Source organism: Miscanthus floridulus, chromosome 8 (genome assembly GCF_019320115.1).
Source record: "Miscanthus floridulus cultivar M001 chromosome 8, ASM1932011v1, whole genome shotgun sequence".
Classification (NCBI taxonomy): Eukaryota; Viridiplantae; Streptophyta; class Magnoliopsida; order Poales; family Poaceae; genus Miscanthus; species Miscanthus floridulus.
In genome coordinates, this window is record NC_089587.1 from 876,929 (window position 1) to 889,163 (window position 12,235).

At 45.1% G+C, this 12,235-nt stretch overlaps 1 protein-coding gene across 1 annotated transcript; it reads left to right on the forward strand.

Annotated features, from left to right (window-relative positions):
• Positions 1-8,772: 8,772 nt before the first annotated feature.
• Positions 8,773-9,384, forward strand: LOC136476551 (uncharacterized). Its single transcript, XM_066474430.1, has one exon. It carries the CDS (start codon positions 8,773-8,775, stop codon positions 9,382-9,384), a length of 612 nt encoding a protein of 203 aa, XP_066330527.1.
• Positions 9,385-12,235: the final 2,851 nt, after the last annotated feature.

Consider the following 12,235-nt stretch of genomic DNA (forward strand, 5'->3'; position numbering starts at 1 on the left):
CATCAAGTTGCATTATATTCAACATGGTGATTTGGATTTTATTTGGGTTTATGTGTTGATTAATAAAAGCTAACAAATATTTGTTTATAAATAAATGTACTAACAAGGGATTAATATCCCAACATATACTATGACCAATGTTTATCACCATGGGACATTATACCAAAGGAGAAATATGCCACTTTGATTTATATACATGAAAGAAGTGTAACATAATACAAAAAGAAATAGAAAAAGAAAAGGAAATAGGAGAGAGGGAAATTGAGCCAGCCCAACCCAACCGGCCCAACAAGCCACCAGACCGGCCCACGATCACAGGCCCGTGCAGGGACATGTCATGTGCGCTGTTCCTTTCCCTGCAGCGGATGACAAGTGGGACCGACTTGTCATCCCTTCCACCGGTTCCCCCCCCTCAGGCCCCTGTTTCGGCCGCCGGACGGCACAGCGCGCGCGCAACGCGCACTCCCCCATCGACCGATTCCACCCCCTGGCCATCCGACGACCTCGCGCATGCCAGCACAGCACTCATGGGACCCACGAGTCACATGAATTGCATGACCCAGCCACGGCGCCAACGGCCGCGACAGAGCACATGCCGCTGCCTGCACCCCTGCTCCCCGCCCTGCCTTGGCCGTGAAGGCAAATTGGCGCCTACCACTGACCTCTAGAGCCCACCCAAGGATCGACAGCGACCGCTCAAGCGTCCTGCATCCGCCTGATCGCCCCGATGCCTTGATCACCGTCTGCCGCTGCACAGTGTTCACCAGCCAGCCTATAAAACTACACCTCGGTGCCCTAGGGTTCCCATCAACCCGCCGCCGCTGGTGGCACTCCAGAACACCACACCAAGAACGATAGAAGGGTGGAGGAAACAAGAAGGAAGGAAGGAGGGAGGAACGGAGAAGGAGGAGTGGAACCGGACCTGCCGGAGCCAGGAGCGCCGCCCCCAATCAGCTACAGCGACTGTAGCCTACTCGGCACTGGCACTGCATCGCCTCATCACGGCCTCGCCTCGCCACCACACCGCCATCCTATCGCCATGAACCCTACGGTGAGCCACGTCGTTCGCCGCTCACCACGCTAGTCGTACTCGCCATGAACGCCACCGCGTTCCCGCACCTAGGGGACACAGAGGCGGAGCATTCCCGCTCCTGGACATGATGCACACGCACCGCACGAGCACAAGCCCAAGGCCTGGCCTCACCGACCCCTAGTGGCTTGGGAACACCGGCACGACCACCCTGCATGCCATGGCCGCAGACCACCATGGCTTCGTTCCGTTCCAACCCCCAGAGGCCCGCATAAGCAGCAACCTCACCCTTTAGAGCTTCGCCTTGCTGTAGGACGCCTCGCGCATAAGAAGATGGAGGAATAGGAGCTCTGGATGCCTTAGTCAACCCCGCCTCGCCGGCGCGGACACGCTCTAGAGCGCCGCCGTGCCGCGAGAGTCCCCGATTTAGGGAAGGAACCCTTCCTTGGCTCCAATTGATGCCATAGCCCCTGCACCACCGATCGCCGTCGCTGCTAGGCCTCCACCAGCCAGCTTTGCCCGAGCCCTTGGCGCCACCCCGGACATCCCTGCCCTGGCTGCTATATCACGTGGAAGCCGTTTGAGCCCCATCGAGCCCTTGCCAAAGCCTCGGTGCACAACGCTGCCGTGGCCGTGTCTACCATGCCACTGTTGCACGACACCAGCCTCCCAGAGCGATGTGACCCCGCTGCGACCCCGCTAACACGCTCGCGATGGCCCCACGATTCCATAGTCACCCTTGCAGCCCAACCGAGCCACCGGAGCGCGCCGCATGCGAGCTCGCCGCCGGCGAGAGCGCTGCCACAGGAGAAACAGAGGAGAAAGGGGTAAGGAGAAGAAGCAGCCACGCTATGCGCACGTTCCACCGTGAGCCATGAGAAACAGGGAGAAGATGGACTTGGTCCACGATGAACCACGTTGTGGTCCATAGACCCACTGTGGATAGTCCACCATGGACCATCCTACTGTGCCGAGCCCATGGACAAAACCCAATGGGTATCCAGCAGCCAACGTGGTGCAACCAGAGATTGACATGTGTTGGGCCAAGCCCGGCCCGAATCCAAGCCCATATCCAGGCCCAACCGACCTAGTTTAGACCCGGCCTGGTTGACTGTTGACCGGTCAACGTTGACCATTGACCGGGCCCACAAGTCAGCGACACAGAGCCGCTGGACCCACTTGGCAGTGGGTGACGTCATGCTAACGTCATGATGACGTCATGCGGGTCCCACCTGTCAGTGACAAACACAGCCGAGGTGCTGTCACGATGACGTCAGCTGCTCTGGACCCACCTGTCAGTACCAGAACCAAGACGATGACGTCATGCTGATGTCATACTAATGTCAGCATGCCACGTGGACCAACAGGAGCATGACACGTGTCAGCACGATATTAATTCAGCCTTTTCCCATTTTCAGAAATGATTGAAACTTCGGAAATTCATAACTAATTCATACGAACTCAGAAAAATACGAGGACCAAAATTCATCTAAAATCGAGCTCTACGCAATGAACCCATGTTTGAGTGCATTTGGCTCTTTTGAATTTTCATTGCTTTTTGTGCTATTCTATAGACGTCGCTAACGCGACTATAATGCGATCGTTTACAGACTCGGAGGAGAACCAGATGGACAAGGACCGAGAGTACCGTGAGGAGTACAGAGACGACTACACTGAAGGTGCCACATCCCACCCAACCTCGTAACACCTATTACGCATAGCTAATATAGAACTGCTATTGCTTTACTTCATTGTTATATTCACACTATGATAGGACTTGCATGGTAGTATGCTTACTTGATGGCCTTTACCTTGACGCAACCTTACCCCAGCTTACCCTGCTATTAGGCTAGACACACGCTTGATGCTATATTTCATTGCTTATACTTCTACTACGCTTGTACTACATTGATGCATGGTGGAAACTGGTGTTATCTGGACTATGGGGAGAGTGTTGTGTGTGTGACTTGGGTGCGTGGAGGGTAAGGATTGTGTCGACCAAGTTGGAGTATACGACGAGCCTAGGGCAAGTCTTGCCGTGGGGTGCTACTTGGGCACCCCTGGAAAATGGATACCTGTGGTGGGTAAATGGTATATGAGGTAGCCCTGGGTGTAACCTGTGATGGGAGGAGCCCGGGGTGGAGGTGCTGTGGTGGCACGGTAAATAAAAACCCTGATGAAGACATTCTGGCTTGGTCATCCCTAAGGACTTACTAGTACCCATATTCATCGGGAAGCCTTACGTACCACTCGCCCTATATGGTGCGGGACGGCCGGACTACTTGGTAGGATATTGCCACTACTGCTAGGTTGATAGCGGACAGTGCGAGGAGGTACAGGGCGCGGAGGATTTCCCCCACACCCTTCTGAGACTTCATGGAGACCTTGTGGACTCGGCTCATGACTCACAGTTTCAGCCACCCCAGACTAGGCTTGGGGTGTACCAGGGCTGAATGGTAGAGTGGCGTTATCCTAGGCTAGCAAGCGGCCAGAATCAGCCCAGTTGACGACGGCCAGCGAAGAAGGCAGATCTTGTGGTTATGTAAAACCTCTGCAGAGTGTATGGTTGGTCGATCGATACATATGCCGACTTATCGGCTATGGACCTTTCCTGGGTTTCGCTTAAACTAGATAGTGAGATCAGTCCTCTTCTTCCCCCTGTGAGTGAGTATCGGTCGTAGCCAAGGGCTACGGGCCATGAGACAGTGGCAAGAGGGAGTTGGCCTGTCGACTGAGCGATGGTATGGTGATGATGTGGAGATAGTGGTATATCGATCCTAGGATCGAAACCTGGCTCTGGATAGAAATGGGGTGGAATGGGTGTGGGAATGGTGTTAAAACTTGACCAACTATTATTATATACTTGATATGCTAAAATATAGGAAACCCCAGCCTTATAGGTTCCTTTTGATTATATCCAACTTGCATCCAATTTCCACAAAGCAATGCTCATAGGGTGGGAGTGGCCAGTACAAATCGTACTGATAAATTTTGGCACACAGGTTCTGCTGAGGAGTATAGCTCTGAGGAGTTTGACGGTTGAGGGGTTCGTTCCTACGCTCGAGTTTTGGCGATCTTATCTCCAAGCTGTTCTGGATGAATGCTACTTTTGATTCCGTCGATGCGGCGATGTAATAATTTATGTAATTCCGCACTTTATGTACTCTGATATTATCGTTGTATGGATGTGGTATTCGACTGGAATTTGGGTAATATGATCTACAACGGTCATAATACACTTCGACTCTGTGGATTTCCCTTCGCGGAAATCAGGTCGTTTCACGGGCCAGTCACGTTGATCTTCCGCTTTGCGCCGCCGCCACCGCTGATACAAGCCAGGCACGCAGAATCAGGACGCCGCTCCGACGTCTGTTGCAACAGATCGTCGATGTCGCCACCTGCAGTCCGCGAAGCCTGCAACAGATCGACGATCGTGGCGCACCCCACACCCACTGTACAGTCGAGCAGCAACAGATCGACGATCCTCGCCGCCTCTACTTCCTCCTTGCCACGGTGCCTGTCCAGGTTTTCCCGCTCTCCCTACTGTTTATAATCCTCAAGGGCCTACTGTTCATGATCCGGCACGCACAGGGAAGTGTGGCCAATAGTTGAACTGAAAGTTACAATAAAATGTATAAGTAATTAGCTCTAAGCAAGACCAAATGTGTTCTTTAAACCACAATCCAATCCAATTAACTGAGTCTATAAAAACCAGTGCATCTCAAAAACAACTCTCTCATCTCTGGATTTGACATTTTGAGTCGACTACTTTCTCATGCTTTGTCAGTCACTTAGAAGAGTCAGGCTATATATTGTTTAAAAAATAGTGCCCTCAAGCTTGTGATTATCATAAGTTGTTCCAAAGAACATAATAAGAATGCATAGATGTAGAATTGGTAAGCTTTCAGTCCTGTAAACAAACATTTGCTACTGGAAATTAAAATCCACCAATTGTAAAGCTATTCAATTTTAGAATACTATCGTAGAAATTAATGTATTTGAGTACTGGCCGTAAAATCGTAGAAAGAATAATAAAATTTGAACAAATATATTGAATAGAGCTAGCTAATTGGATTGCAAGTGAATTCCTGTATATTGAACCGAGGTGTCATGCAAGATAATCATATATATACTGAGTCTAATTTATAGGAGAGCATACCTTTCATAGCTCCAAGAATGTCTTGGATGTTGCAATAAGAGGAAACAGGAATTTCCATCAGGTTCAGAATTTAGCAGATCCAAAAATGAATCTCATACTCGTAGCATCAGCAGGTGGCTTTGTCCATCCAACATAATTCACAATAGTGAGGCTTGCAAGTTGTAAACAACCATATCTAAGGAAAAACGAAAATACATCTGTACTTTTAGACAAATAAATATTACGAAGATGTATTTAGTAAAACAGTTCAGCTATTATGGCATTTTAAAATTGCAGGAGTATCTTGTGTTATTCTTGGCCTTTTCTCTCTCATATGGAATTCACCGTTACAAAACAATATATATGAGGGGACTATTAAGCTTTATATGACAAAAAGATACATAACAGTTCTCTCCTTGATAACTTTGGGCATTCATCAAATTGCACTTTATCTGTTCTGCTTCTGTGTGCCACAAACAGAAATGACATGTGAATTTAGTTTACACTCTGGAAAACTGTCTGCAGATTCACAATAGCTTCCAAAGATGTATGCTCTAATGACTCATTAGCTAATCTAGAAAAAACAATAGAATCTCAAACACAGTTAGACAGATCTATAAATTCTTCAATTTGGCACAAATGGAGCACGACCAAAATAAATCAAAGGGAAGGAGAACATTTCATTGTAAGGTAAAAAACAAACTAAGAATTGTCAACTATTTTATGCATAATGTACCTAGAGTATTTAATTTTACAGTACCATATGGGTATTCTCAATAGTGCAGTTCCTAATTTGGTCAGTAAATTAGTATTGACACTCATTTGATAATATATTGTTTAGGGAAAAAGTAGAAACAAGATTTTTTGCTGGAATCAGATCAAATCGAATTGAACAGGTATTTTCGGAGCTTACCCCTTGATTACCGTGGATGGTGCAGTTCTAGACCGTGAGTTTGCAGGCTGCCATGCGCGTGCTCGCAGCCATCGTTGTCTCCTTGGTAGCCACGAACAGACGAACTACCCCCGTCTCGGACAGCCTGGTACTGGTAGCTGCCGCCAATACCATAACTTCTGGATAGCCGCCACAACCTCGGCAGCAGCTTGTGCCTTGGATGCCGCAGCAGCCCGCCATGGACTACAGGAATCAAGGTCTAAAGGAGGACGACGCGAATCTCCTGCTCGGTGGAGAATGTGATGAAGTCGAGGTCGTATCTATGCTGCCCCTGCCGCCGGTGCCCGTTCTGCAGCCCTGCTTGCCTCCGCGACGATGAAGACGCACGGATCCGAGCGCACTCCTGGGTGGGGCGGGGCGGCAGCAGCGGGGGCAAGTCAAAGTAGTTAGGTTTTGGTGAATCGATGAAATATAAATGGTAATCTAGTTTATCTAAGTGATCATGAGATCAGTAGCACATTTCAAGTGGTGGTGCAAGTTGTGAAGATCATGATGATGGTATAACCATGGTGATGATCAAGTGCTTGGACTTGGAAAAGAAGAAAAAGAAAAATAAAAAGCTCAAGGCAAAGGTGAAACTTGGAAGGAGCTTTTCGTTTGAATGATCAAGACACATAGCGAGTGTGATCACATTTAAGATAGATAGTCATACTATTAACATGAGTGAAACTCGTATCAAAATACGGTTATCAAAGTGCCACTAGATGCTCTAACTCATTGTATATGCATTTAGAATCTAGTGGAGTGCTAACACCCTTGAAAATATTTATGAAAATATGCCAACACACATGCACAAGATGATACGCTTGGTGGTTAGCATATTTGACCAAGGGTTGAGAAGTTGGTGAAGTGAAGGAGATGAATGCCACTATTTTTCAGTGACCGGACGTTGGTCACGAAGTCACCAGACGCTGGGCTGCGCGTCCGATCAGTAGAAGCAGATGCAGTGCAACTAAGGGTATTGCACCGGACGCTGAGGAGTAGCACCGGACGCGCTTGGGGTGCGTTCGGTCAGTGCTGACGAACGCTGACGTAAGGTGTTGCACGAGGCGTGTGAGCACCGGACGCTGGCCTGCGTCCAGTCTAGAAAAATCGTTTCTGGAACCTTACTGGAAACGACCGAACTCTGACACATGGTGTGTTCGGTGGAGTGAACAGGCGCATTCGATCGATGAACAGTGAGTGCACGTGTTTGAGTCATTATGCGCCAACGGATAGTTTCAAACGGCTACGACACGTGGCATTCGGGGGCTGACCGGACGCTGAGGACCGAACGCGTCCGGTGCACCTTAGAGCGCAGTTAGCCCAGTGAAGAGATATAACGGCTCTATTCGTGGGGGTTGTCTATTTAAGTCCCATGGCCAGCTCTTGCTCACTCTCTTGGCCATTTTTATTGACATAGCAACCTAGTGAGCACAACTAAAGCTCTTCCACTAATCTCCATCATTGATTCATCATCTTTGTGAGATTGGGAGTGAATCCAAGTGCATTCTTTGAGTGATTACATCTAGAGGTACTTGGTGATTGTGTTTCGCTGCGGATTTCTCTTGTTACTCTTGGTGGTTACCACCACCTAGACAACTTAGAACAGCAAGGATCGTCGAGTGGAGGTTAGTGATTGTCTCTGGCTCCGATCGTAGTGATTGTGAGGAGTTCTTGACCTTTTCCCGACGAAGAGCCAAAAGGTACTCTAATGGATTGCTCATGGCTTGTGTGATCCTCATCTTATGTTGGTTGTGCGGCACCCTATTGAGGGTTTAGCGTGTGATGCTAATTAGCTCGTGAACCTCCAAGTGAGTGTATCGCCACAACGGGAACTAGCTTGCCGGCAAGCAAGTGAACCTCGGGATAAATCATTGTGTCTTGATTGTCTCTTGGTATTAATTGGAATTCACATATTGATCACTTGTCACAGCAGTATACCTCCCTACCACTCTCTTGTACATCATTTGATAGTTACTTGTATGGAGCTTGTGGTAGCTAAGTTTTGATAATGTTGTACTTGGTAGTACAACTCTTGCTAAATTGATCACCTAGGCGTATATTAGTGACATAGCCTTGTTGTGTTACATTAGAGATCATAGTAAATAGATTTGGGTAGGTGGCTTACAACCTCAAATATAGTGCAAACGCAAAATTCACTTTGCCATCTTATTGGCTAACAATTTATCTTATTGTTATTGTAGAAATTTTTATTAGGCTATTCACCCCCTAGTCATTTAGGATCTTTCAAGTGGTATCAGAGTCGTGGTCACCATGATTTGAGGCTTAACAATCTTCGGTGTAAAAATGGCTCAAATCAACAACACCAAGAAGGAACCCTAATTTGATAGCTCCAACTATCTCTATTGGAAGGCTAAGATGACAATGTATATCAAGTCAATCAATAGGAATGTTTGGAAAGTGGTGGAGACCAAGATTGAGATAGAGGATCCGGAGAATCCCACCGCGGCTAAAGAAGTGCTTCTCCAAAACAATATTATTGGTCTTAGTGCCATTTATGAGGTTCTTGATGAGAGAACATTTGAGCAAATAAAAAATATTGAGATGACCCATGAAGCTTAGAAGAAATTAGAAAAATCATTTGAGGGCACTCAAGCCATAAAGGGTGCCAAGGCATATATCCTCAAGGAAAAGTTTGCTAGTTTTAAGATGAAAGATGATGAAAGTGTGCCGGAGATGTTCCATAGGCTTCAAGTGCTTGTCAATGGTTTCAAAGCACTTGAAGAGAAGGTAGAGGACAAGAACTTCTCCCACAAGTTCTTGAGATGCTTGCCCACAAGGTTTGGTATGTTGGTCACCTTATTAGTGAGGAGTGGTTTGGACACCATAGCACCAAACCAAGTGTTGGGAGATGTGATGACCGATGACACCTATAAAGATGATGACGAGAAGGAAGAAAAGAAGAAAGAAGAGAAGAAGGATGACAAGAAGAAGAGTGTGGCATTCAAGGCCACATCATCCAAGGACAAGGCCAAGCAAGAGACATCAAGTGAAGATGATAGTTCATGGGATGATGATAATGATAAGAAGATGGCTCTCTTTGTCAAGAGATTTGACAAGTTCATGGTGAAGAAGGGCTACCATTCTAGAAAGAAGAAGTCCTCATCCAAGAGCAAGAAAAGGGTCAAGAAGATGCTTCAAGTGTGGGAGCAAAGATCATCTTGTTGCTCAATGCCATTGAATAGCAATAATGATGATGATAATAACAAGAAGAACAAGAAGAAGGACAAGAAAAAAAGAAGGACAAGAAGGACAAGATGACCTTCAAGAAGAAGAAGAAGGGTGATTCATATGTGGTCACTTGGGATAGTGATGCTTCCTCAAGTGATGATGATGATAGTGATGATGACAAGACCACCAAGAAGAAGGCTCTTGCTAGCATTGCCATCAATGAGAAGCCTTCACTCTTCGACACTCCATCATGCTTCATGGCTAAGACCACCAAGGTATAAACTTGTGATGATGAGAGTGATGAGGAACAAGATAATGAAAATGAAAAAGAAAGTGATAGTGATGATGATGAACCAACTAAGGATGAATTACTTGACATGCTAGATGATGCTAAAGAACACTTTGACATTAAGAGAAGGGAATGCAAAAGCTTGCACAAGGAACTAAAAGCCCTTAAGCAAGCCTTTGATGAGCTCAATGTATCTCATGAGAGTCTAAAGGAAGACCATGAGGATCTTGGCAAGGCTCACAAAAAGCTTGAAAAGCTCATTCCTCTCTCCTTAATGAGCAAAATAATAAGAAGCATGTTGTAACATGTATGTAGGCTTAACATGTGATATAATTGATGAATCATTACATAAGCCTATCATTGTTGGTTCCACTAACTCTTCTTGTAGTACATCTACTTCCACCTCATCTATTAGTGATGGTCTCACTTGTGATGCCTCACTAATGGTTGAGAATGAAACTCTCAAAAAGGAGGTAAAAGAGCTCAATCACACCTTGGCTAATGCCTATGATGGTGAGGACCACTTGCTTATGTGCTTGGATAGCCAAAGAGCTTCTCTCTACAAAGTGGGATTGGGCTATATCCCTAATAAAGGCAAAGCGGTCTTTGCTCCTCACAAGATATGTTTTATGAAGAACAATGGTCGATTTTGCACTAGTTGCAAGTAATTTGGTCATGAAGAGTATAAGTGCATGAAAAAGAAATCTCAAGCCAATGTATCCTCAATCAAGCTTGATTCTTTCTATGTGCTTACTAAGAATACAAATGGTGTGAAAGCTAAGTTCATTGGTGCACCATAAATGGGCTCAAAAAAGAAAGCTATTTGAATGCCAAAGTGCTTAGTAACTAACCTTCAAGGACCCAAGCAAGTTTGGGTACCTAAAAAGAATTGATCTTCTCTTATAGGTCAATTATAAAGCCAGAGGAAGGCATTGGGTTCTTGATAGTGGATGTACTCAACACATGGCCGGTGATGCAAGAATGTTCAACTCAATCAACACCAATGGCAATGATGGTTATGATAGTATCACATTTGGTAACAATGGCAAAGGCAAGGTCAAAGGGCTTGGTAAGATTATAATATCCAATGACATGAGCATATCCAATGTGTTGCTAGTTGAGAGCTTGAATTTTAATTTGCTATCCGTGGCTCAATTATGTGATCTTAGATTCAAATGCATATTCGGGGTAGATGATGTAGAGATCGTAAGTATAGATGGCTCTAACTTGATCTTCAAAGGCTTTAGATATGAGAATCTATACTTAGTTGATTTCAATGCTAGTAAAGCTCAATTGTCAACATGTTTAATCACTAAGTCAAGTATGGGTTAGTTATGGCATAGAAGGCTTGGTCATGTTGTAATAAAACAATTGAATAGATTGGTTAAGCATGACTTGATTAGAGGCTTGAAAGATGTTGTGTTTGAGAAGGATAAACTTTGTAGCGCTTGTCAAGCCGGTAAATAAGTTAGAAACACCCATCCTAAGAAAAGCATGATGAGCACTAGTAAAGCATTTGAGTTATTGCACATGGATTTGTTTAGGCCAACACAATACACTAGCATTGGTGGAAACAAATATGGCTTTGTGATAGTGGATGACTATACTAGATACACTTGGGCATTCTTTTTAGTAGACAAAAGTGATGTGTTTGCAACATTCAAAATATTTGTCAAGGGCATACACAATGAGTTTGAAATAACTATCAAGAAAGTTAGAAGTGACAGTGGTAGTGAGTTCAAGAACACTAGAATTGATGAGTTGTATGATGAATTTGGAATTCGACATCAATTCTTGGCCAAGTACACTCTATAATCAAATGACCTTGTTGAAAGGAAGAATAGAACACTCATTGATATGGCAAGGTCTATGCTTTGTGAGTATAATGTGAGTCAATCTTTTTGGGTCAAAGCTATCAACACGGCTTGCTATTGTAGCAACCGTTTGTATTGTCACCGATTAAAAGAGAAGACACCCTATGGGCTCTTGAATGGTAGAAAGCCCAACATTGCATATTTTTGGGTCTTTGATTGCAAATGTTATATCTTGAAGAAAGGCACTAGATTGGGTAAGTTTGACAAGAAATGTGATGAATGATTCTTGCTTGGATACTCAACCACTAGCAAAGCATATAGAGTTTGGAATTTGGCAAGTGGTACTCTTGAAGAAGTACATGACGTTGAATTTGATAAAACCAAGGGTTCATAAGATGAGAATGAGAACTCGGAAGATGTTAGAGTCATTCAACTTTCAAATGGAAGAACATGGATATTAGTGAATTGAGGCCTAGGCAAGTGAATGATGATGAAGATGATTAAGTACAAGTGCTCCCTAATTCAAATGTGCAAGATGATACAAATCAAGCTAGTACAAGTGGCTCTCATGACAATAAACAAGATCAAGTGGCTAGTACATCCTCTCAACCCAATGATCAAGCAAGTGGAAGCAATCAAGTTTCAATCATCCAACCAACTAATATTGCAAGAGATCATCATTTGGACACTATAATTGGAGATATTTCTAGAGGTGTACAAACTAGATCAAGAGTGGTATCATTTTGTGAGCATTTCTCATTTGTGTCATCCATTGAACCAAAGAAGATAGATGAAGCATTAAAGGATGTTGATTGGGTGAATGCTATGCATGAGGAAT

Coding starts and splice junctions, on each gene's coding strand:
- LOC136476551 (XM_066474430.1), top strand. CDS start 8,773: ATGAAAGATGATGAAAGTGTGCCGGAGATGTTCCATAGGCTTCAAGTG.